The sequence below is a fragment of the Pinus tabuliformis genome, chromosome J, assembly GCF_031772625.1.
Source record: "Pinus tabuliformis cultivar Carrire ecotype Pingquan chromosome J, CPIR1, whole genome shotgun sequence".
NCBI lineage: Eukaryota > Viridiplantae > Streptophyta > Pinopsida > Pinales > Pinaceae > Pinus > Pinus tabuliformis.
The window spans coordinates 1,445,046,541-1,445,073,548 of NC_142295.1; the positions used below are offsets into that span (position 1 = coordinate 1,445,046,541).

Here is a 27,008-nt window from a genome sequence, read left to right on the forward strand (position 1 = left end):
AGTTTTGCCTGGGCGCGCGTTTCAAGGAATACAATAAAATATTCCCCGCCCCGCTGCCGTATCGTCCTTTCGTTTTATCAACCCGTCGACCGTCGGATCTAGGCTTTCCCATCCAAAGGCCCATATCCATATCGGGCGGACCCGATGACCGGACGTTACCTCCCGAAAAGTGTCAGAGGGTGACGTCAGGCCTCTGCCACGCGTCGCTCCCAAATCTTATCGGGAGGCCGCCTGCCAATACCACCACCGTACCATAAGCGGTCCGATGGAACCGCTTACCACCCTTCATATACCGCCTGCCCACGTCGCCGCTACGTCACGCCCACGTCATGCCACTCAGCGCCGCGTCAGCGCCCGACCCGCCACTGCTCCGACCTGTCCGCCACCTCACCAGTCCCCGTGGACCACTCACAGGCCGCCACGTCACCCTTCCGTACCCGACCCCACCCGATGACATCATGCTGACGTCATCCAAAAAAAGCGCCAATAACCCAAAAAGTCCATATTTTTGCCAAAATTCGTGTTTTTTGTCACTTTTGCCTAAAGAACTATTGCTCCTCTCTGCATGCAAATTATGACCATTTCGCCGCCAACCTGCAGAAATCGATTCAAAGACCGTGGGCGCTTCCAATCCACCTGCATTTGTCACCATTGCCGGCATTCACCAGGTATTTATCCAAATCATTCCCTCCGTGCCTGGTTTTGTCCATAATTCTCCAAAGCTAGCGTAAAAGAGTAAAAAACAGTGTAATTACCAGCAAATCCGCAGTGACCAGCGTTTATTCTCAGTTGTTGGGTCAAAATTCACCTGCAGAGTCCACATTTAGCCAAGTTTTCATAAACTTACGGTCAGTTCGCGCATTCGTGGACTTAGAACCAGAGCTGTGCTAATTCACCGGGAAAACAGTGTTACTAGTCCCAGCATTTGCTCATTCAACTCTCTTTGGAGCATTTCAATTGTTCTAACCACAATTTACCCCGTTTTCCCTTGCAATTTGCCTTACTCTTGCAAAAATACCCCTCTGTGTTGCTCTGTCCAGTAAAACAAGTCCTAGTACAATTCAGAGTACTATTTAACCATGGAAGCACCTGTAGCATTGAATATTCCACCTTTGAATGCCCCACACAGAGAGCTAGAGTGGAAACCCCTGGGTGATAAAGATTATCAGATGACAGAAACATTCTCAATGAATTCCAAGTTTAACATTCATATGCTAAATGAGCTGAAGGCCCAGCACCTCAGTGGAACTGATATTCTAGGGATTTGGGACTCCAATTTGCCCATTTATAACCTCCCTCAAGTCAATGTCCTTCCAGATTTAATTCACAGATGCAGTGCCAACTATGACCCATGTCAAAGAGCTGTCCTCAGTACCTCAGGCGCAGTTTTGTTCCATATCACCCCTGAGGCTATAAATCAAATGCTGAACTTTCACTCTACAAAGCCATTGACTCCTCTCTCCATGATGGACTTACTAAAGAAAGGAGGCAAGCTGTCTAGTGCCCAAATCTTAAAGATAAATCAGCTATTCATTCAATCAGGCTCTGAAACTCTGAGGACCCCTCCTATAGGAAATGTATATTTCAATGAGTTGGGCAGGTTGCTAGTGGATTTGATCAGTTATGTCCTGGGTTACAGATCAGCTGAGGATGCTGATGAAACCATTCTGGCAGTGATGTCCATCTTCTCCCCTGGAATGCCTCCTGTTGTGCACTATGATTATGCTGCATACATTGCTAATAAGATTCATGAATAATTGATGAATCTAGAGAGGGAAAAGGTGTTCAGATACACCTCATACATCTGTCACTTGTTTCTATTTTATCAACCTGATGGCTTCCCTATTCCCCTCAAGAAATTTGATGCCCAGGGAAACCCAAGGTTTGTGGTATTTTGGACCTCAGTCTTTCACCATACATCTTTTTCACCATACAGCTACTGTGAGTTCATAGACCTCTTCATCCATCCAGCTATGACCTTGTTATTGGGCACACCTCCTCCAAGATTGACAGATGAGATGCAAAGGATACTCCAGCTCTCAAAGGCCTACAGCATTGGGGATTGGTACTTTTACCAACACCACACAGTAATCAGAATATATGGCTGTGAGTTGGCCCCATATAGGCTGCCAAGATATGTCCCTATGAGACTCTTTGCCTTAGAATACTTCAGGCAGTTTGGAAATGCAGACCATGTCCATTTCCACAGCAAAAACAAGAAGGTGCAACTTAAAGTCAGGAACCAGCTAGGCCCATTTCTTTACAACAAAAGGGAAGAAGGATGGAAAGAAGCAGATAGCATCCTAGAGTGCCTCCAATTGAAAACCAGTTTCTTCTGGTCACCCTATGACCCCAACCATTTCATTAGCCTCAGAAGGGTCAAATATAAAATGGCTGGCTATGATCACATTAGATTGCCTCACATTGAGCAATATGCCAATATGTTAAGTTGGAAAGAGGGCACTCTAGAAGAGGCAATTACTAGAGAGGAAATACTACAAAGACAGGCAAAGAATCTTGAGAAAGAAGCTGACTTGGAAACTTGAGGACAGGTTTCCTCTTCTCATCAAAGGCAACTTGGAGCGGCTGCCTCATCCTCTACAGTCCACCAGCAAGCAACCAAAACTACTCATCAGGCTTCCAGCAAGGGTAAAGAAAAGGAGATGGAGCAGGAACAACCACCTCCTACAGCAGAACAACAAAAAGAGAAGCAAGAACAAACAGCTGAGGCCCCAAAATCCAAAGAGCAGCAGGCTCAAGAAACTGTGCCTCCTAGGCAAGAAACGACAGCAGAGGCCTCGGTGCTCCAAACTCCACAAAATGAGGAAAAAAGCAGGAAGAGGGATAGAGAGCAGGAGACTCCCCTCACCACATCCACAAATCAAGGGGAGAAAAGGCAGAGACTAAATCCCCTTTCAGAAGAAGAGATGCCTATTGGGCAATCCTTGGGCATGGGCCCACCAAGCATGGAGGCATCTGCCAGTTCCTTTCAGCAGGAACAAGAAAGAACCCTTGGAGGAGAGGTCAGCTCCTCAAGTCAGCAAAGGAGAGCTGAAATAGGCATCAAGCAACAATTCATTGACATCAAGAAGAGAAATGAGCCAGTCAGGCTCCAGCTCTATAATCACTTGCTTAAGATGGCCCCTACAAACCAACAGAGGCTTATGTCAGCTTATGACATAACAGAGGGGAAAATGACCATGAGTCATTTCATGCCCACCATGCTGCAGCCACAGTCAGCTGCAGACTATATAAGAACCAACCTTGAGGTTCTTGCAAAAGACATCCACCCTATGGACCAGATAGAACTTCACAAGCAAACGGGTGAGATGGTCTATTCGACACTGGCAGACAAGACCTTCTTGGCACATAAGTTGGAAAATAGCCTGAACAATACAACTGCCCAACTTGAGTTGGAGAAGGCATCCTCTCAGGCCAAAGACAACAGGATCAGGTCTTTGGAGGATATAATCATAGAGCTTGGGCATGACCCAAAGGATCCCAAAGCTATACAAGCGCTGCTAAAAGAAAGAGATGCAGATATTGCAGCTCTAAGAAAGATGGTGAAGATCCCAGCAACCCTTCACCCTCAAACAGAGGAGGTTGCCCAGCAAAGAAAGGACCAGGATGTAGCAGCCATGCTGCTAACACTACATAAGCAACTGGTACAGACAGAGGGAAAATTGGTAGAGACAGAGGCTGCATTACAGGCAGCCCTACAGCAGAAAGAAGGAGGCCAAACATCTCAGCCCCCTCAACAAGTAATCAACCTTGAGGAACCCCCTCAAAGTGTCACTCCTCCCACAGGGCAGACAGTTGAGACAGCTCCATCAACATCAGCACCAGCACCAACATCAGAGCAGGCTCCAAGCCTTGACATGCAGAAATTGATGAATGAGATTCAAGTCCTAGAAGCCCAGATGGCAGAGCTGAATGAATCCAAAGAGAAAATAGCTACTCTTAATGAAAAATATGATAAATCTAAGCAAAGTGTAGCTGAAAAAGGAAGAGAAATAAAGGCTCTTAAGGAGAAGATAAAGGAGCTGGAGAAAGAGCTCACCCTTGACAAAGTGGTGGCTGAGGTCAAGAAAGTTTTATTGACCAATATTGGCCAATCAATAACAGATCAATGGAAGTATATAGAGACTATTCATGAGCACATGGATCTCATTGGCAGGGCCCACAAGGAAATTCAAAAGGCAAGGACATCTCTTGGAAACATGCCTGAGATAGCCAACAGGATGATCAATGTCCTCAACAACCGTACAGGCTCTCAGCTGACAGCCATGGGTATCTCTGGTAGAACTGACACCATATTATTGATAAAAAGAGTGCTCACTTTGAGAAGCCTGGTGCAAACATTGGATAGAAGATGCCAGGAAATGCAAACAGAAGTAAATAAGTTTGTGGAAAAATTCACAGTATTGCATAACAGAGGCCTTCCCAGCTTACTGAACAGCGCAGGAAGGTTACTATCCCATGAGAACTATGCAAAAAGGGTAAATGCATTTGCCACTAATCAGATCACTGCAGGATCAAGCACTCCAGAGGAAGCAGGGCCTGCATCTGGGCAGAGCCTTTATGAAAAAGTGGAGAATTTGTTTTTTATTATGAATGAAATCAGGCATTTGTTCGAGGTGCCTCCAAATTTCTACAAATATACAGAGGCAGATGAAACCTTAGGTGCAATTTTGAGACATCAATTGCCTACACAGGAATGGTGGACCAGCATGATACAGTTATTACTGTAAACAACAGGCTTTCATCAAGTTTTTTCATCAAAATATAAGTCATCATGTTCAGAAAATTTTATGCATTCAGTATGACTGGAAAAGACTGGGCTGAGCCAACTCAGCAGATAGATTCGACCACTAAAGCAGCGCTGACAGCTACAGGTGACAGGGCCGGGAACGCTACAGCATGACAGAGCCATAAAGACACATCATTCAGCATTAATGCAGAACGCTTAACCGACTCAGTGGCCTCCAAAGGTCAAAAAGACTTCTGACAGAATTAAAGAGTATTTATTTTGTATTTAGAGCAGCAATAACTTCTTTATCTGCTATTCTGAAAGTTGGTGAATGTATTTATTTATCAAATGACTCAGCAGTTCAGATATTTTTGTAAAACCGATTGTATATATTCCCCCTCGCATCAGCTTGCAGGGGTTGTTGATTTTCTCTTCAAGATATACTATGCTGTAATTGTTCAGAGTTTTAATACAAAGAGCTGATGGAATTTCCAAAGTTCTGTGTTGTTTGATGCGTTATGGTGTGATTGCTGACCGCTACAGGATTCCTGCATATTTCATGGCACAATAAGTTTCTTTAACCTCTTTGTTATGTGTTTCATTCTTTCATAATCCATTCATGTTCTATGTTTCACAGTTTAATAGCAAAGAAAAAGAATAGTTTCAGGATTTATTCATTGAATACCCTGAACTCAATCTATGCTGTTATGAATGTTTTCCTCAGTTATAGTTATGATAGTGTAATTCTTAATTGCTGCACCTTCATACTAAACTTTCACAGGGACTGTTGCTCAGGAATTCAAACCTGCTCCTAGGCAAGATTTCTCTTTCTCACACCACCAGCTTAGTGGAAAACTCTTAATTGCCTTCCACTGGTTAAATCATATGTCATCATCACAATTTCAAATTTGTTTCATGAAATATCTAAATGGCCCTGCAGTTTAGACAATCCCACTCAACATTTCAAACAACCTACAACCACAGACTCCATTGCCCAATGGACTAAAACTGTCTGAAGATCTCATCTTAGGTACTGAAAGACATCACTCAACCAAAATTTAAAACCAAACCCTCACCTCGTAACTAGCCTAAGAAACTCAATAACATAGTGAAAAATCATAAGAGAGAGCCCTCTCTGATTACAAGTTGGCTAGAACCTATAATCCAAAGCTTGGTTAGTGGTTACCCCGGCCGTATTCCCTCAGGAGTCAAAAGGGAACAACCTGGGTGTTAACATAAATGGAGACTCCACTGGGGACTTGAATAAACTTTAGAACCCCCTGTGTGATCCTTAACATTGTACATAAAGCATGAATGACAGCTACACAGCCTTACTAAACCTCTGCTTTGTATTTGCAGAAGTATATAAAAGCTGCCTCACTCAATCTTTGTCCGATCTTAAGTTCCATACAAGTGTGTTACCGGATCAGTCCTTCTCACATATCATAGTTTCCTTGAAAATTCTCCTAAAAAAGAAATCACAGAAACTGGCTCCTAAGAAGAAAACTCGTTATACAAGATCTAACCCGGATCCTGACCCATCACCTGAGTTTCAGAACCCAAACTTGATCTCAAGAATCCTTAAGAGACACAAATCAGAAGGGACTTTATCTGATTCTAGTTCAGAAGCAGGTCTCCAAACTGACATTCCAACCCCTGCTAAGGCTTCTCTACATCCTCATACCACTGGTCCACAATCTACTAGTTCTTCATCCACTTCACAAGGTATTCTTCCAACCCCTCCATCAACTACACATACCCCTGTCATCCCCTTCCCTCCACTTGTCCCATTCATCCCTGTTATCCCTATTATCCCTCCAAACATGGCTAATAGATATGCTCCACTGCAGTTACCGGCCAATCCAGCTCCTATGCCTCAAGAGTACCAAAGCAAGATTTCATACTTTGATGGTACTGGCTCTTATCCAGCCCTTCAGCATACTAAGAAAATGCAGGACTACTTTGAGAACTATGAGATAGATGATGATGGGGTTAGAATGAAAATTTTTGTGCAAAGCCTAACAGGAGATGTAAGAACATGGTTTAGGTCACTTCCAGTAAATTCTATAGCTGACCCTGAAGCCCTGTATCAAACATTTATCAACAGATGGGAGAAGAAAAAGGACCCACTTCATATTTTATCTGAATATAATACAATCAAAAGAGGTCCACAAGAAACTGTCTTGGACTACTGTGCTCGGTTTAACAATGTCTACAATGCTATTCCCCAAAATCTTAGACCCCCACCGGATCTGGCCCTATATACCTTTCCTGATGGATTTGATTCAGATATGGCATACCAATTAAGAGAAAGGGCTCCCCGAACTCTAGCTGAAATGCAAGACATAGCAGTGAGTGTGGAAGCAAACCTGATAGCTAAAAGAAATAGGACAAGAACTGAAAGAAAGACTACCTTTAAAGAAGAGCCTTCAGGCTGGGATCAGAAACTGGATGCAATAATCACTGGTATGCAGAGATTAGGTGACAGAGTAGAATCAGTGGAGAGGAAGTCATCATGGGAAACACCACAAAATAACCCTATCAGGAATCCCAATTTTAGGAGAACTCAAAACCCTAACGTTGGCAAGGCCAGTTCTGAACCAGAAATAAGACCTCCGTTCCAGGAAAACTATACTGAAGCATCCACTTCAAATGAGCAGATAGATGACACCCACATTAACCTGATGGGCCTGAATGATGATCAGCAAGTTTTCCTGAGTCAAGAAGACCATAAAGATGATGACATTAAGCAGTTCCAAACCAAGTCAGGTGAGTCATTTGACTTTAAACAAGGCTATGACACAACTGTTTATGAAGTTCATAAGCAATACAAGCTAAGGAGCAGAACTGTAAATATAACACAGCCTGAGAAAACAAAGGATACCCTGCAGCCCAAAAAGGCCAGAGTCACAGAGCCAATTGACAAAACTGATTCAGTTACAAATGAAGTAACAGTTGAAGAAATAACTGAAGCATCTCCCTCAAATCAACAACCAGTGGTTACATCACCCTTGCAGCCTAATCCAAGCAATACTTCTCAAAAGACGAGTAAAAAGGACAAGCCTCAAGATCAAGATGAGAATCAGGAAGAAAGCTCTAAGAATTCAATTGAAAGAGAAAAGGTTGTTAACCAGAACACCAAGACCCAATCTGAAAAACCTTTTGACTTAGAAGCTGAAATTGGAAAATTGAAGATAGCCATTCCTCTCTCAGAGTTAGCCAAACATAACATCTATAAACAACAAATCAAGAAATCCCTTCAACTTACTCATAACAAAGATGATGTCAATGTGTTGGATGACACCCCAGAACTACTTTTCGGTCCAGAGGTTGATGGAAAGACAACAGTTACTGGAATCTTACCTTTTTATGTCAGCTTGCATGTTCATGATAAGATATTACACAATGCAATGTTTGACTCAGGTGCCTCTCACAACCTGATGCCCAAATCAGTCATGGAAAGATTAAATCTAGATATTACAAGACCATATAAGGACCTTTTTTCATTTGACTCCAGCCAAGTTAAGTGTTTAGGCCTGATAAAGGATCTATGTGTGTCACTTGTCCAATGCCCAAATAAAACAATCTTGATGGATGTTGTAGTTGCTGATATCCCACCCAAGTATGGAATGTTGTTATCAAGATCATGGGGGGCTAAACTCCAAGGTTCCCTGCAATTAGACATGTCATATGCCACCATTTCTGTCTTTGGGCAACCCAAGAGGCTATATAGAGAGTCACTCATGAAATACATGGTGAGCAGTGAAGAAAAACCTCAAAATTTCCCTATTTATGTAGTCCATTCAGATATGGATTCCTTTATTTTGTTCAATGATGATGCAAGTCCAATGGGTGATAACAAATCCATCATACTTGAACAAGATCCAAACATGAGTGAGCAATCAAGTTCCCAAGAAATCAAGGGTGTGCAATCAAGTAATGAAACTGTTCTAGAAGGCAAACCAGGTGAAAGACAAGAACTCCAAATTATAATCCCAAGTCATAGAGAAAATGTTGAAAATCCCTTAAATCAAGAGATCCTATGGTTTCTTGAATTTGATGGATCAGTCAACAAATTAGGGGCAGGAGCTGGGGTTTGGATTCATAACAAACAAAGCAATCATGCAGAAGGTCGGGCTTTTAGACTAAACTTCAGATGTACCAACAATATGGCAGAATATGAGGCTTTACTGCTAGGCCTCAAACTAGTAAAATCATTGCAGGCCACAAAAGTTTCGATCATGGGAGATTCAGACCTTATTATCCAACAAGTGAAAGGCAATTTTGTCACCAATGACAAAAGACTAAGGTCATACAGGTCTGCTGCTATGGAAATGCTCAAAACTTTTAGTGGATTTCAAATAACCAAAATAGCTAGAACCCACAACCTTCATGCACACAGTTTAGCTACATTTGCTAGTACATGCAAACTACCTTTTGAACCTAACCATTGTTTCACAGCTGAGATAAAACACAGACCTTCTGTCCCAAACAATGTTAAAGACTGGCAAGTATTTGAGGATGACACACAGATAAATAATTTCTTAACCTTGCAGCATGAATTTTCAGGTTTGAACATTGATGTTGATTCTGTGAAAGACACACAACCATTGAGTGAACCGGACCAAATAGCAATATCACCCAAAACAGCAAATCAAATACTCTGTCCAACAAACTTTGACAAGGAAAAAATACAAGAACTTGAACAACTGCCTTTGGATGAAGTAGCTGGTACAGAGGCTGAAATTATAGAGCTAAAGGATAACTTTCTACCAACAGGCCTAACTCCATTGGAGGACATTTTTGATTCGAATGATGTTCCTAGAAAACCAAAAATGCAGCCCCTTAATGCTGCCATTGAAGAATGCAACATTGGGACTACTGAAAAACCCAAAATAATAAAATTGTCTGCATCTTTACCTCCTGACCAGAAGCCTAAATACATTGACCTCTTTAAAGAGTTCCAAGATGTCTTTGCATGGAGTTATGAGGATTTAAAATCCTATGACACCTCTGTTATCCAACACACTATCCCTCTCAAGCCTAATCAAAAGCCATTCAAGCAGAAATTGAGAAGGATCAATCCTATGCTTCTCCCTTCAATTGAGAAAGAAGTGCAAAAAATGTTTAAAGCCGGTATCATAGCACCAATCAGGTTTTCAGACTGGATTTCAAATTTGGTGCCCACAAGAAAGAAAACTGGTGAGATTAGGCTTTGTGTTGATCTAAGGAATTTGAACCAAGTATCCCTCAAAGACAATTACCCCTTACCTAAAATGGATCATATTCTCCAAAGAGTGGTGGGGGCTTCAAGGATCTCATTACTTGATGGATTCTCAGGCTTTAATCAGATCCTAGTCCACCCTGATGATCAAGACAAAACGGCATTCACAACCCCATGGGGAACTTTTAAATATGTCAAAATGCCTTTTGGATTGAAAAATGCAGGAGCTACATTTCAAAGAGCAATGGATATTGCATTTGCTAAAGAGATTCATGACTTTCTTGTCATTTACTTAGATGACCTCACACCTTTCTCTAAATCTGACCAAGAACATCTGAAACACTTAAGACAAATATTCATAACATGTAGGAAGTATGGGATCTCCTTAAATCCTAAGAAGTCTCTATTTGGTTTGGAAGAAGGTAAGCTGTTAGGGCACATCATTTCAAAGGATGGCATTAGAATTGACCCAGACAGAATACAGGCCATCTTGCAAATGCCCCATCCAAGAAACATCAAAGAATTACAAGCCTTCTTGGGAAAGATCAACTTTTTGAGGAGGTTTATCCCAAACTTAGCAGAACTGATCAGATTACTAAACAACATGCTAAAGAAGGATTCAAAAGTAAAATGGACAGTAGAAGCAAATCAAGCTTTTGAAGGTATAAAATTGGCCCTTACCCAAACCCCAGTCTTAACAAATCCCCAATTTGACAGAGAATTTATCATTTTCTCTTTTGCCTCCCAGCATACCATTGCTGCTGTCTTATTACAGAAAGATGACCAAGGGAATGAAAAACCTATTGCTTTCTTTAGTAGAGCCCTTAGAGATGCACCTCTGAAATATCAGATCATGGAGAAGCAAGCTTATGCTTTGGTCAAAGCCATCAAAGACTTCAGGATCTACATCTTATACTCCCATGTTATAGCTTATGTACCAAGTCCCATTGTGAAAGATATACTCACTCAAGAAAACTTAGAGGGTAGAAGAGGAAAGTGGATTGCCAACATTTTAGAATTTGACATTGAGATAAGACCTACAAAACTGATAAAAGGACAAGGTTTGGCTAAATTGATGTCTGAAGCAAACTTTCAAGCCTTGGACATTAACCAACTGGACAATGAATTGGAGCTGGCGACTCCAAAGATCAATGTAGCCTTTGAACAATCCCCGTGGTATTCTGACATCTGTTATATACTGCAAAACCTGTGTGCTCCCCCAGGATTGTCCAGAACCAAATCTAGATTTCTAAAAATGAAAGCTTCAAGATTTTGTGTTATAAATGGTAATTTACTATGGAAAAATCATGAAGGTATACTGCTGAACTGTTTGAATATGGATGAAACTGACACTGTTATGAAAGAATTTCATGCAGGAGATTGTGGTGGACATTTGTACTGGAAGTCCACTGTGGATAAAATATTAAGAGCTGGTTACTATTGGCCTACTCTGTTCTCTAATGTTAAAAAATTTACCACTTCATGTCACAAATGTCAAGTGTTTGAGGGAAAAAGAAAGTTACTACCACTTCCTTTAAGGCCTATTGCAATAGAAAAACCCTTTCAGCAATGGGGCTTGGACTTCATTGGGGAAATTCATCCTTCATCCTCAGGCCAACATAGATGGATTCTAACAGCCACAGATTACTTTACTAAATGGATTGAGGCTGTTCCATGTAGACAAGCAAATGACTCTACCATTATTCAGTTCCTTGAGACCAGTATCCTCTCTAGATTTGGTTGTCCGGACAAGATTATAACAGACAATGATGCTGCTTTTAGATCCAAGAAAATGGTGAACTTTTGCCACAAACTTCACATTATTTTGGGCCATTCTACTGCATACTATCCTCAAGGCAATGGGTTAGCTGAATCATCTAACAAAAGTCTTATCAACATCATCAAGAAGGTACTAGAAGAGAATAAGAAAAATTGGCACAAGAAGCTTGTGAATGCCTTATGGGCAGACATGCTAACAACCAAGAGATCTATAGGGGTCAGCCCATATGAATTGGTTTATGGAATGGAAGCCAAATTCCCTTCATCCCTAGGGGTCCCTGTCATGAAGCTACTTCAAGAAAGCCAAGCTGAACCAAATGACATGCAAAGAAGAGTAAACCAAATTATATGTTTGCAGCAAACCAGAGATCAAGTGTATGACAGAGTTCAAATCCTACAAGAGAAACTGAAGAAAGCCTTTGATAGAAGAACCAAGGCTGAAGATTTCTTCATTGGGGACAAAGTGCTTAAATGGGATTCAAGAAGAGAAGACAAGGGTAAGCATGGCAAATTTGACTCCCTTTGGAGAGGGCCTTTTGTTATTCAAGTAGTACAAGGAAATAACACTTATTTTTTGGAAAATCTGGATGGCACTGAGGCTGAAGAGGGCCCTGTAAATGGCCGGATGTTAAAGCACTACTTTGATTACTTTCCATGTATATAGCATGGTTGTTCCCCTGTACATAATCAGTTGTATATACTATTTTCTTTCAGCATGTAAATAGCTCAGTTTAAGAAGGGCTGTAGATAAGCAGAAAAAAGCCTTTATTTCAGCAAGTTCCACAATGATGGCAGATTCCAGTTTTGAAATCCAAGGATAAAGTTTTCAAGTTTTAAGAAGAAGTCAAAAGCCAAGGCAGTCTGACCTGCTGTTCTTGGTCTTTCAAGAAGAAAAACCATCCCCAAGTGGAGCCACTGTTAGCTACCTATACCAATAGGTTTCATTTTTCATGATTAGCAGGGGAAGTGCCAATATGATCTACTTTGGTGATGCAAAGATCTCATATTCTTGTGGAAGACACATGTTTACTGTTGGTTGATGCTGTCCTACTTCTGAATGGATGATCCAACAGTCTAAGCTGGGTCATGCCATGTTTCAATTTTTTGTTATAGATTAGAGAAAGAAATCTGTCCAAACTGTTCAATCTTGGCAGATAAAGTAGTTAGGTAGAGAATGAAGGTTCCAAACTATTTAATCTGGGGCCTTGGAAGCAATAAGGTAGCCTTAGATAGAAAATCAAAAGAAAAAAGCCAAAGGAAAAGAAAAGGCACATAAGGGTTTGCAAGTCTAAGTGCACCCTCCTTGGAGTAACAAAAAAATGCTAGGCAATAGAGTGGGTAGGTAGATGGGGTTGCAGAAGCATGATTTCTTTCATATCCCTGGCTCAAGCAAAGGAAATACATGGTGCCAGTGCAGATCTCTTATCCAGCAGTTTTACAGCAATACAATGAAGCATGTCTAACTTCCTGATTATCCCCCATCACATTCCTTGCTAACATCCCAAAACCACCTATGTTCATGAAAGAAAGTCAAAGTCTTTTGTTGATTCTTGTTTCATTAAGAGCCACATTTCTTGTGTAAAATTCTTTTCATTTTGATCTACTTCCTAACTAAGTTTGTTTCCTTAAAACTTAGTACCTATCACTTCCCATTCCTATTCCCCTCCAAAACTAACTACTAACTCTATCTACACTTAATTCCCTATGTTTCCCTTTCCCTATTACTATAACACCATGGTGTATAAAACCCCAACAATATGTATATTCCCTCCCCCTTGGCATTATAGCCATATGTCCAAATATTGGAAAATCATGCAGAATTCAAGTCTGGATCAAGATGCTTTGTGCAAAGTCAGGGATTAAACTAACCCCACGTTGGTTTAATAACCTAAGCTCTACCCCTTTTTCCCTTTACAACCCTTTGAAATCATTTACCCACTTTACTTACAAAAAAGCCTTGTAAAAACCCACTATTACCCTTGACCTGCGCTATTTGCAATAAACACTAAAAACCTACTTTTCCCGCTTTATCCAAAGTTTATTTGCAAATGCGCATTTGAATACAAAAATACATTGAAAACCTATTTTTTCGCCAATGTTTAAAGTTTCGCTTGGGCGCGCGTTTCAAGGAATACAATAAAATATTCCCCGCCCCGCTGCCATATCGTCCTTTCGTTTTATCAACCCGTCGACCGTTGGATCTGGGCTTTCCCATCCGACGGCCCATATCCATATCGGGCGGACCTGATGACCGGACGTTACCTCCCGAAAAGTGTCAGAGGGTGACGTCAGGCCTCTGCCACGCGTCGCTCCCAAATCTTATCGGGAGGCTGCCTGCCAATACCACCACCGTACCATAAGTGGTCCGATGGAACCGCTTACCACCCTTCATATACCGCCTGCCCACATCGCCGCTACGTCACGCCCACGTCATGCCACTCAGCGCCGCGTCAGCGCCCGGCCCGCCACTGCTCCGACCTGTCCGCCACCTCACCAGTCCTCATGGACCACTCACAGGCCGCCACATCACCCTTCCGTACCCGACCCCACCCGATGACGTCATGCTGACGTCATCGAAAAAAGCGCCAATAACCCAAAAAGTCCATATTTTTGCCAAAATTCGTGTTTTTTGTCACTTTTGCCTAAAGAACTATTGCTCCTCTCTGCATGCAAATTACGACCATTTCACCGCCAACCTGCAGAAATCGATTCAAAGACCGTGGGTGCTTCCAATCCACCTGCATTTGTCACCATTGCCGGCATTCACCAGGTATTTATCCAAATCATTCCCTCCGCGCTTGGTTTTGTCCATAATTCTCCAAAGCTAGCGTAAAAGAGTAAAAAACAGGGTAATTACCAGCAAATCCCCGGTGACCAGCGTTTATTCTCAGTTGTTGGGTCGAAATTCACCTGCAGAGTCCACATTTAGCCAAGTTTTCATAAACTTACGGTCAGTTCGCGCATTCGTGGACTTAGAACCAGAGCTGTGCTAATTCACCAGGAAAACAGCGTTACTAGTCCCAGCATTTGCTCATTCAACTCTCTTTGGAGCATTTCAATTGTTCTAACCACAATTTACCCCGTTTCCCCTTGCAATTTGCCTTACTCTTGCAAAAATACCCCTCTGTGTTGCTCTGTCCAGTAAAACAAGTCCTAGTACAATTCAAAGTACTATTTAACCATGGAAGCACCTGTAGCATTGAATATTCCACCTTTAAATGCCCCACACAGAGAGCTAGAGTGGAGACCCCTGGGTGATAAAGATTATCAGATGACAGAAACATTCTCAATGAATTCCAAATTTAACATTCATATGCTAAATGAGCTGAAGGCCCAGCACCTCAGTTGAACTGATATTCTAGGGATTTGGGACTCCAATTTGCCCATTTATAACCTCCCTCAAGTCAATGTCCTTCCAGATTTAATTCACAGATGCAGTGCCAACTATGACCCATGTCAAAGAGCTGTCCTCAGTACCTCAGGCACAGTTTTGTTCCATATCACCCCTGAGGCTATAAATCAAATGCTGAACTTTCACTCTACAAAGCCATTGACTCCTCTCTCCATGATGGACTTACTAAAGAAAGGAGGCAAGTTGTCTAGTGCCCAAATCTTAAAGATAAATCAGCTATTCATTCAATCAGGCTCTGAAACTCTGAGGACCCCTCCTATAGGAAATGTATATTTCAATGAGTTGGGCAGGTTGCTAGTGGATTTGATCAGTTATGTCCTGGGTTACAGATCAGCTGAGGATGCTGATGAAACCATTCTGGCAGTGATGTCCATCTTCTCCCCTGGAATGCCTCCTGTTGTGCACTATGATTATGCTGCATACATTGCTAATAAGATTCATGAACAATTGATGAATCTAGAGAGGGAAAAGGTGTTTAGATACACCTCATACATCTATCACTTGTTTCTATTTTATCAACCTGATGGCTTCCCTATTCCCCTCAAGAAATTTGATGCCCAGGGAAACCCAAGGTCTGTGGTATTTTGGACCTCAGTCTTTCACCATACATCTTTTTCACCATACAGCTACTGTGAGTTCATAGACCTCTTCATCCATCCAGCTATGACCTTGTTATTGGGCACCCCTCCTCCAAGATTGACAGATGAGATGCAAAGGATACTCCAGCTCTCAAAGGCCTACAGCATTGGGGATTGGTACTTTTACCAACACCACACAGTAATCAGAATATATGGCTGTGAGTTGGCCCCATATAGGCTGCCAAGATATGTCCCTATGAGACTCTTTGCCTTAGAATACTTCAGGCAGTTTGGAAATGCAGACCATGTCCATTTCCACAGCAAAAACAAGAAGGTGCAACTTAAAGTCAGGAACCAGCTAGGCCCATTTCTTTACAACAAAAGGGAAGAAGGATGGAAAGAAGCAGATAGCATCCTAGAGTGCCTCCAATTGAAAACCAGTTTCTTCTGGTCACCCTATGACCCCAACCATTTCATTAGCCTCAGAAGGGTCAAATATAAAATGGCTGGCTATGATCACATTAGATTGCCTCACATTGAGCAATATGCCAATATGTTAAGTTGGAAAGAGGGCACTCTAGAAGAGGCAATTACTAGAGAGGAAATACTACAAAGACAGGCAAAGAATCTTGAGAAAGAAGCTGACTTGGAAACTTGTGGACAGGTTTCCTCTTCTCATCAAAGGCAACTTGGAGCGGCTGCCTCATCCTCTACAGTCCACCAGCAAGCAACCAAAACTACTCATCAGGCTTCCAGCAAGGGTAAAGAAAAGGAGATGGAGCAGGAACAACTACCTCCTACAGCAGAACAACAAAAAGAGAAGCAAGAACAAACAACTGAGGCCCCAAAATCCAAAGAGCAGCAGGCTCAAGAAACTGTGCCTCCTAGGCAAGAAACGACAGCAGAGGCCTCGGTGCTCCAAACTCCACAAAATGAGGAAAAAAGTAGGAAGAGGGATAGAGAGCAGGAGACTCCCCTCACCACATCCACAAATCAAGGGGAGAAAAGGCAGAGACTAAATCCCCTTTCAGAAGAAGAGATGCCTATTGGGCAATCCTTGGGCATGGGCCCGCCAAGCATGGAGGCATCTGCCAGTTCCTTTCAGCAGGAACAAGAAAGAACCCTTGGAGGAGAGGTCAGCTCCTCAAGTCAGCAAAGGAGAGCTGAAATAGGCATCAAGCAACAATTCATTGACATCAAGAAGAGAAATGAGCCAGTCAGGCTCCAGCTCTATAATCACTTGCTTAAGATGGCCCCTACAAACCAACAGAGGCTTATGTCAGCTTATGACATAACAGAGGGGAAAATGACCATGAGTCATTTCATGCCCACCATGCTGCAGCCACAGTCAGCTGCAGACTATATAAGAACCAACCTTGATGTTCTTGCAAAAGACATCCACCCTATGGACCAGATAGAACTTCACAAGCAAACGGGTGAGATGGTCTATTCGACACTGGCAGACAAGACCTTCTTGGCACATAAGTTGGAAAATAGCCTGAATAATACAACTGCCCAACTTGAGTTGGAGAAGGCATCCTCTCAGGCCAAAGACAACAGGATCAAGTCTTTGGAGGATATAATCATAGAGCTTGGGCATGACCCAAAGGATCCCAAAGCTATACAAGCACTGCTAAAAGAAAGAGATGCAGATATTGCAGCTCTAAGAAAGATGGTGAAGATCCCAGCAACCCTTCACCCTCAAACAGAGGAAGTTGCCCAACAAAGAAAGGACCAGGATGTAGCAGCCATGCTGCTAACACTACATAAGCAACTGGTACAGACAGAGGGAAAATTGGTAGAGACAGAGGCTGCATTACAGGCAGCCCTACAGCAGAAAGAAGGAGGCCAAACATCTCAGCCCCCTCAACAAGTAATCAACCTTGAGGAACCCCCTTAAAGTGTCACTCCTCCCACAGGGCAGACAGTTGAGACAGCTCCATCAACATCAGCACCAGCACCAACATCAGAGCAGGCTCCAAGCCTTGACATGCAGAAATTGATGAATGAGATTCAAGTCCTAGAAGCCCAGATGGCAGAGCTGAATGAAGCCAAAGAGAAACTAGCTACTCTTAATGAAAAATATGATAAATCTAAGCAAAGTGTAGCTGAAAAAGGAAGAGAAATAAAGGCTCTTAAGGAGAAGATAAAGGAGCTGGAGAAAGAGCTCACCCTTGACAAAGTGGTGGCTGAGGTCAAGAAAGTTTTATGGGCCAATATTGGCCAATCAATAACAGATCAATGGCAGTATATAGAGACTATTCATGAGCACATGGATCTCATTGGCAGGGCCCACAAGGAAATTCAAAAGGCAAGGACATCTCTTGGAAACATGCCTGAGATAGCCAACAGGATGATCAATGTCCTCAACAACCGTACAGGCTCTCAGCTGACAGCCATGGGTATCTCTGGTAGAACTGACACCATATTATTGATAAAAAGAGTGCTCACTTTGAGAAGCCTGGTGCAAACATTGGATAGAAGATGCCAGGAAATGCAAACAGAAGTAAATAAGTTTGTGGAAAAATTCACAGTATTGCATAACAGAGGCCTTCCCAGCTTACTGAACAGCGCAGGAAGGTTACTATCCCATGAGAACTATGCAAAAAGGGTAAATGCATTTGCCACTAATCAGATCACTGCAGGATCAAGCACTCCACAGGAAGCAGGGCCTGCATCTGGGCAGAGCCTTTATGAAAAAGTGGAGAATTTGTTTTTTATTATGAATGAAATCAGGCATTTGTTCGAGGTGCCTCCAAATTTCTACAAATATACAGAGGCAGATGAAACCTTAGGTGCAATTTTGAGACATCAATTGCCTACACAGGAATGGTGGACCAACATGATATAGTTATTACTGTAAACAACAGGCTTTCATCAAGTTTTTTCATCAAAATATAAGTCATCATGTTCAGAAAATTTTATGCATTCAGTATAACTGGAAAAGACTGGGCTGAGCCAACTCAGCAGACAGATTCGGCCACTAAAGCAGCGCTGACAGCTACAGGTGACAGGGCCGGGAACGCTACAACATGACAGAGCCATAAAGACACATCATTCAGCATTAATGCAGAACGCTTAACCGACTCAGTGGCCTCCAAAGGTCAAAAAGACTTCTGACAGAATTAAAGAGTATTTATTTTGTATTTAGAGCAGCAATAACTTCTTTATCTGCTATTATGAAAGTTGGTGAACGTATTTATTTATCAAATGACTCAGCGGTTCAGATATTTTTGTAAAACCGATTGTATATATTCCCCCTCGCATCAGCTTGCAGGGGTTGTTGATTTTCTCTTCAAGATATACTATGCTGTAATTGTTCAGAGTTTGAATACAAAGCGCTGATGGAATTTCCAAAGTTCTATGTTGTTTGATGCGTTATGGTGTGATTGCTGACCACTACAGGATTCCTGCATATTTCATGGCACAATAAGTTTCTTTAACCTCTTTGTTATGTTTTTCATTCTTTCATAATCCATTCATGTTCTATGTTTCACAGTTTAATAGCAAAGAAAAAGAATAGTTTCAGGATTTATTCATTGAATACCCTGAACTCAATCTATGCTGTTATGAATGTTTTCCTCAGTTATAGTTATGATAGTGTAATTCTTAATTGCTGCACCTTCATACTAAACTTCCACAGGGACTGTTGCTTAGGAATTCAAACCTGCTCCTAGGAAAGATTTCTCTTTCTCACACCACCAGCTTAGTGGAAAACTCTTAATTTCCTTCCACTGGTTAAATCATATGTCATCATCACAATTTGAAATTTGTTTCATGAAATATCTAAATGGCCCTGTAGTTTAGACAATCCCACTCAACATTTCAAACAACCTACAACCACAGACTCCATTGCCCAATGGACTAAAACTGTCTGAAGATCTCATCTTAGGTACTGAAAGACATCACTCAACCAAAATTTAAAACCAAACCCTCACCTCGTAACTAGCCTAAGAAACTCAATAACATAGTGAAAAATCATAAGAGAGAGCCCTCTCTGATTACAGGTTGGCTAGAACCTGTAATCCAAAGCTTGGTTAGTGGTTACCCCAGCCGTATTCCCTCAGGAGTCAAAAGGGAACAACCTGGGTGTTAATAGATATTATATTTTATGATTCAACTGGGTTAAGTAAGTCATTCAACTATAACCATTTCTATGAGAGGTAGTTATAACTGACTAATTTCTCATGATTTTTGAATAGTCCACTTAACACTCATTGATCTGGGATGGGTGACCTCCTGGGAAGTCCTGGTCCCGGAAGTGATGATTCATGCTATGTGATTTATTTCACTAGTTTCAATCTCACTTCTTCACCCCTGTGAGCAACACCCAATGCAATGAGTGCTAAGTGGACTATTCAAAAATCATGAGAAATTAGTCAGTTATGACTACCTCTCATGGAAATGGTCATAGATGAATGACTTACTTAACGCAGTGGAATCCCAAAAAATGATATCTAATATAATGCACTGTGAAAACCCCCAATACTTAACTTATTTTAAATCAAATTAATAATTTTAATCGATTAATTTAATAAAAATTAATTTTATTTCACAAAATATGTAAATTTGTTATGTAAAATATTATAAGGTTTTTAGTTTGATTTTCTTATTTTTATTATAGTCGTTATAGTGGTAATATTAATTAATTATAAACATATTCTAACTAATAGATAAAATGACATTTTTTCGAGCATTTTTTTGTCAATTTTACCAAATTCAATAAAAAAAAATTAAAAATCAGAAGTTTAAGTTGTTTATTTTGCAAAGTTCAAGTGCCCCAAAATTTTTCAATATCCATATGTATTCAAAACACATTTTAAACAACAAATTGTATCGTGTGATTGATTTTGGGGAAAAATATCATTTTGTCTATTAGTTAGACTGTGTCATAATTATAGTGATAGAGTATGATAGCATTTCCTAGATCACACAAATACAAAACCACTCCAATTACCAATTCCAATAATTAAAAAAAAGTGTTGTCTAATAAGGCCACAATTTTGCCCGAACGTCAAATTTCTCGCTCGATGAATCTCGAGAGAAGTTCTTCAAGAAATCCTACTGGTGGAGTGTTTAAATCGTTTTTTCTATGGTAGAAATGTATTCAACACCACCAAAAACTCCTAAGGCACCCAAAACTTGATGCTTGACGACTCGAACCATATTTTCAAAAAATTCCACCAAATTTTCTCAAAATCATGCCAAAATTTCTATTGTTTTCCAAGATGAAAAAGTAAATTGTTTACACTTTTTATTGTTTTACAGGACTGTGTAGTTGTCCTTAGAAAGGCAAAGCCCCCTAAGAGCAACATTAGCAAGCTTGAATTCAATGCCCTCAAATCTTTGAACAATAACAAGGACATTGTTATTCTCAAAGCAGACAAGGGTGGAGTTGTGGTTATCTTAGATAAGGAAGATTACCAGAGAAAAATGTTGGACCACCTTTGTAACAGTGGAAGCTACAAAAAACTCAATAAGAATCCCTTAAAGAAGATCTCTAAAAAAGTGGCTCTAGCTATAAAATCTAGTAGCACTGTTAGCTCCTTGAGCCATAAACTCATCAAGAGTAACCCTATCACTCCCAGGATCTATGGTCTCCCAGGATCTATGGTCTTCCCAAGATCCATAAGGAGGGGGCTCCCCTGAGACCCATTGTCAACACTATAGGAGGGCCAACCTATCTTCTAGCAAAGTATTTAGCCCAAAAGCTAAAACCCCTTGTTGGCCTTACAAAGTCCTTTGTCAAAGACTCTTCATCATTTGTCAATGAGTTAAAGGGTATAAGGTTTGAGCCTGGCGATTTTCTTGTGAGTTTCGATGTGGTCTCCCTTTACACTAATATCCCCATCAATGAGGCCATTGAGGTCATCAACCGCATCACAAATCCTGATATTGCTAAATTGGTTGAGATTTGTCTTACCTCTACTTTCTTTAGCTTTGAAGGGGAATTCTATGAACAAACGTGTGGTGTTGCCATGGGCTCCCCCCTTTCCTCTGTTGTAGCTAATTTTTTCATGAAGGACTTTGAATCCAAAGCTTTAGAAGAGATTTGTTGATGACACCTGCATCATTTGGCCTCATGGTCGAGATAAGTTGGATCTCTTTCTCGAGCATCTTAATAATCAGTCTAGTTCCATAAAGTTTGCTATGGAATGTGAAATCAATGGGAGCCTGCCTTTTCTTGACGGCCTTATTTCAAAGAAGGACGGTGGATCATTCTCACATCAGGTCTTCCGGAAGAAAACTCACACAGAGCAGTATCTTAATGCTAAGTCCCATCATTTCCTTGCTCAAAAGCTGTGTGTTCTCAACACTTTAGCCACTCGTGCATTTAGAGTTTCTGACGAAAGTCACCTTGAAGATGAGAAAGCCCATCCCGTCAAAGTTTTCAAAAATAATGGTTATAATAAGCTCCAATGTCTTAGGGCTTTCCTTAAAGCTAGCATGGGTTCCAAGATTAAAAAAGAACCCAATGGTCAGTTTTCGGGGGTACACCTTCCTTTTATACAAGGGACCACTGGCAAGATTGCAAGGATCATAAGAAAGCACAAGGTTCCCTCAACCTTTAGGCCCCTTAACGCCATTCAAAGTTCCTTAAGATTGGTAAAAGACTTGGTGGATCCTAAGAATATGAAATATGTAATCCCTTGTCCATGTCCGACACCTTATGTTGGTGAAACCGGTCGCTCAATAAATGAGAGGATTCAAGAACATGCGGTAGACATCAAACATGGGAGGACCCCCTCTTCAACATTAGCAGAACATGTATGTGGAAAAGACAAAACACCACATGTGCATCGAAGATGCCCGAGTCATTGCTAAGATAGATCATTTCCATTACCATAAATTTAGGGAAGCTATAGAGATTGAAAAGAAGCCAAGCAATATGAATAGAGACGATGTCGTGCCATTTTTTTTTTAAGTTTATATATATATATATATATATATATTTATAATTTTTTTTTTTTCTTTTTCCTTTTTCTAATTTCTTATTTTTATTATTTATTTGTATTTTTATGTTAACTATTATTAATTACTTTATTTTCTTCATTATTGCTTTATTTATTTAGTTATTTATCTAATTTAATTAATTAATTTATTATTATTATTTTATTTTTTTAACCATTTATATTTTTCATTTTATTATATTGATTTTATTAATTGTTTTATTGGTTTGATTATTTACATGTGATTAAATACTATTTTTATTTTATTGCTTTGATTATTTAAGTTTGACTTAAATATTATTTTTATTTTTAGATATTTATTTCATTAAAAAAAATTGATTAATTATTTTTCTTAATTCAATATTAATAGCTATATACTAACCATCCTTTCCTTATATTAAAATATTATTTATTAATAAATATTATCTATTTAGTCAAATCTAATCTAATCTTTATATTATAATAGCTAAAAAAAAATCATCTATTTAACTTGTTCTTCATCTTGTCGCAACAATAAACCACCATGGATAGTTAAAAGGGTAGACAAAATTTTACCATTTTTTTTACTTTTCAAATAGTAAAATGTTTAGATAGCTAAAAACATTTATCTTCATCTATTTAACTTGATGCTAAGATATCTGGTTCTTCATCTTGTCTTGGCAATAAACCATAATAGATAATTAAAAACATTAACAAAATTTTACCCAAAAAAAATTTCCTTTTCAAAAAATAAACAATTTACACACTATAATTAAATAAAATTAAAAATTAAAAATTAAAAACAAACTAATAAAACACACCATAATTAAATAAAATTAAAAAATAAAAATTAAAAACAAACTAATTTTGAAATTTTAAAGTCCACAATAAAAAACAATTTACACACCATAATTAAATAAAATTAAAAATTAAAAATAAAAAATAAAAAACAAACTAATTTTGAAATTTTAAAGTCCACAATAAAAACACACCATAATTAAATAAAATTAAAAATTAAAAATTAAAAACAAACTAATTTTGAAATTTTAAAGTCCACAATAAAAAAACCTTATTTCAATTACAAGATGGCTCCACGTACCCAACTTATAGCGTCGCAATTAAGGGGAAATTTTTAATATGTATCACTCGTCAATCTCCATCGTGAGGGGGCAAATTCTAACACATATCACTCGTCAATCTCCATCGTGAGTCGGCAAGTTGCAAGCATGAATGGAATTTTGTTGAATAAATTTGGCATCCATTATTTGCACAGACACCGTATCTGCCACGTTGCCCTTTTGGGTTTAATTGCTGATAACCTCTGACACAGTGAAACTCGATTTTTGCGGGTCGCCAGACAGTCCACAATCTTTCACGAGCCGGCAGCACCGCATTAAGTACAGGCGTGCCAGAGAATCCACGTCTGTGATTCCAGTTGGCCGCACGCGATGAGAGAGGTCCAGGTCGCGGGAACGAGTCTTTAGAACTCTGATTCTTTTCTTTCTGTCCAATTATTTATGTAGCTGAGCTGTGAGCCTTATCAGTGTCCTTGTGAGCTGATGGACTCCTCCTACTCCTACCCGGATTCTGTCAGCTCTTCGCCGCGATCTGTGGGGAGAGCCAGCCGAGGCACAGTCGATTCTGAATACTCTGCTCCTCAGCACCACCCTCAGAACCAGAGATGGGATCAAGATCAGGAGATATCGGGGGGAAGTGGCTCTGTGAGATTCATGTGCAGCTATGGTGGCCGAATCCTCCCTCGCCCCCATGACAACCAGCTGCGTTATGTGGGTGGAGATACCCGAATCGTGGCTGTGGCTCGCAATATTTCCTACTCGCTTCTCATTTCCAAGCTCTCCAAGCTCTGCGGGAGCGCTGTAACCCTGAAATACCAGTTGCCCAATGAAGATCTTGATGCTTTAATTTCAGTCACAACGGACGAAGATCTTGAAAATATGTTGGAAGAATACGATCGATTGCAGCAGTCCCCGGGGGCAATTAACAGCAGCAAGTCTTCTTCTTCTTCTTCATCGTCATCGTCGAGGCTGAGGCTCTTCTTGTTTCCTGCAAAGCCTGAAAGCTCTACCAGTAGCTTGGGCTCCCTGCTGGAGAGCTCCAAGCGGGAGCACTGGTTCGTCGATGCATTGAATGGGGTTCCAGTGCTCACGCGCGGCAGATCGGAGGTGTCGTCTGTGGCTTCAGAAAACCCTGATTACTTGTTTGGATTGGATACAATCGACGATTGGGATCGGTCGGGGAATCAGAACCAGAACCAGAATCAGAATCAGCCTCAATCTCAGTCACAGACGCAGCCTCAGCCTTCACGGAAGAGCCGGATGTTCGTGCAGCACGCGGAGGGATTGAACCCGCGATCTGAAGAAGAAGTCCACTCTGCGCCCGCTTCTCCCGTGCCGGATTCCTCTCCTTATTGCTCCACTTCCTCGGCCCCGCCGTGCATGGACTCACACGTTGACCCAGTCGAATCCCAACAGGCCGGAGGAATAGAGACGGTCGAAGAGGGATTCGAACCCCTGACATCCGAGGGGAGCGCTGATCATGAAACACGGCCGGCTTTGTCATCTCCCGGGCTTCGAACACAGGACCCCAGGCTTGTTTTCGAGGACCATATGACAAAGATTAGGCCTGCGGAGGCTTTTCAGCAAGTTCAGATCTCCAAACAAGAACAGGATGCCAGCGAGGAAAGCCAAAGCCAGCCAGAGTTTGGGGGTCCAATGAGGCGGGATGAGAGTGGTTCGAGCCTGGCCACCACGAAGCACGAGGGCACTGTATCGAATCTCTCCGACGACACCAGAAACCCTCACGAGACCACCGGAGGGCAACTCAAACAGCAAGAAAGCAAGTACTCAGATGAAACAATGGCATCTGCAATGATGCAGCAAATTCCGGCAGAGCATTACATGGAACAGTCGTATGGATATCCATACTCATACCCTCAACCCTACTGGCAAGTCCATGAACCTCACCCAGACCAAGCAATGCCTTACTACATGCTCCCTACACGCCATGTGCCTTCAGCTGTTCGTCCGACTGGGCAGCCAGCAGGCATGCCACTTCAGCAAATGGGACCCATTGCACCCGTCAACACGCCTGCTGTCTATAGTACCGAGATGCTCACTACCAGGTCAGCAGTGCCACCTGGACCAACGATTCAGATGACACAGAAGGTAGTTGCCACACAAGGCCCTTCTTACCCTGCCAAACCAGCAGCAACAGCAGCAGCACCGAAGGTGCCAATGTACAGAGCAAGACCAGTGGTGACAGACATGAGGACCATGATGAGGCACAGTCAGCCCCCTGTTATGCATATGCCTCCTGATCAATATGGTTACCAACAGGTAGTCTATGAAACAAGTCCTGCTCCTCATGTTTACTACACTCAGAAGGCCGCAGTTATGATGCCTCAATATCAAGCAATGGCTCCTGTCACAGCAGGTCTTCAGACTTCTTCCGAGGTGATTCCGGAGGTTCCAAAGTTAACCAGAGTTTCTCAGTCTCTTTGAGTTTGAATTTTCTTCTATTCAATGGACTGCACTACGGACTTTCTTCAGCCTGCTTACATAGATGCCATGTGTGAGTCCTCCCCCAATAAACCAAATGCCTTGACTTCTTTTGTTTCTCCTACTATTATTAAATTATTATGTTGTAGGGTTTGTTGTTTTTCTGAAGGGAGTGTGTCAGGATATCTTATTGTCTGTACTTTTAGCTATATTTCAATAAAAACTAAAACTGCAGCATATGTACATGGAAAGATGTGTCTTTAAAATGGCTTTTTTTCATGGAATCATTTCAGCCTTTTCCATAGTCTCTTTTTTTTTGCATCAAGACGAAGTACTCTACAGTTTTTACAGTTTTCTGGAGGAGATTTTCGTTATTTTATCTGTAACCTTTTGAAAAGGTTGGATAACAAAGTTCTCGTATGGAATATTTTGATCTTTATAAATCTACTTAGGAGGGGTTTATGCGAAGGCAGACTTTCATAAAGTTTTAATGGGTGAAATGGTGAGATCCATGACCTGTTTTAATGGGTGAAATGGTGAGATCCATGACCTGGTTTGAGTTGTTTCTAAATCTTACTAGTTTAGAGAGCAATAAGGTAATCTTGTAGTCAACAGAATTTTCATTTATTCAAATATTTTCATAGATTTAGTGAGAATTTATATTGCTGTAATTGTAATATTGAAATGTAAAAATAGTAATAAATATTTATCACTAAAATTACTGAGAAACAGTCTCTCTTTATTAAAGTGAAAATATTATACTTTCAGATTCTATCTAATTAACAAACAGAAAAATGCTTTATTATATATTTAGACTT

At 40.9% G+C, this 27,008-nt stretch overlaps 1 protein-coding gene across 1 annotated transcript; it reads left to right on the forward strand.

Annotated features, from left to right (window-relative positions):
* Positions 1-23,981: 23,981 nt before the first annotated feature.
* On the forward strand, positions 23,982-26,435 carry LOC149232803 (uncharacterized). The gene has a single exon (XM_089379520.1). The coding sequence runs from the start codon at positions 24,232-24,234 to the stop codon at positions 26,191-26,193; it is 1,962 nt and encodes a 653-aa protein (XP_089235646.1). The 5' UTR covers positions 23,982-24,231; the 3' UTR covers positions 26,194-26,435.
* Positions 26,436-27,008: the final 573 nt, after the last annotated feature.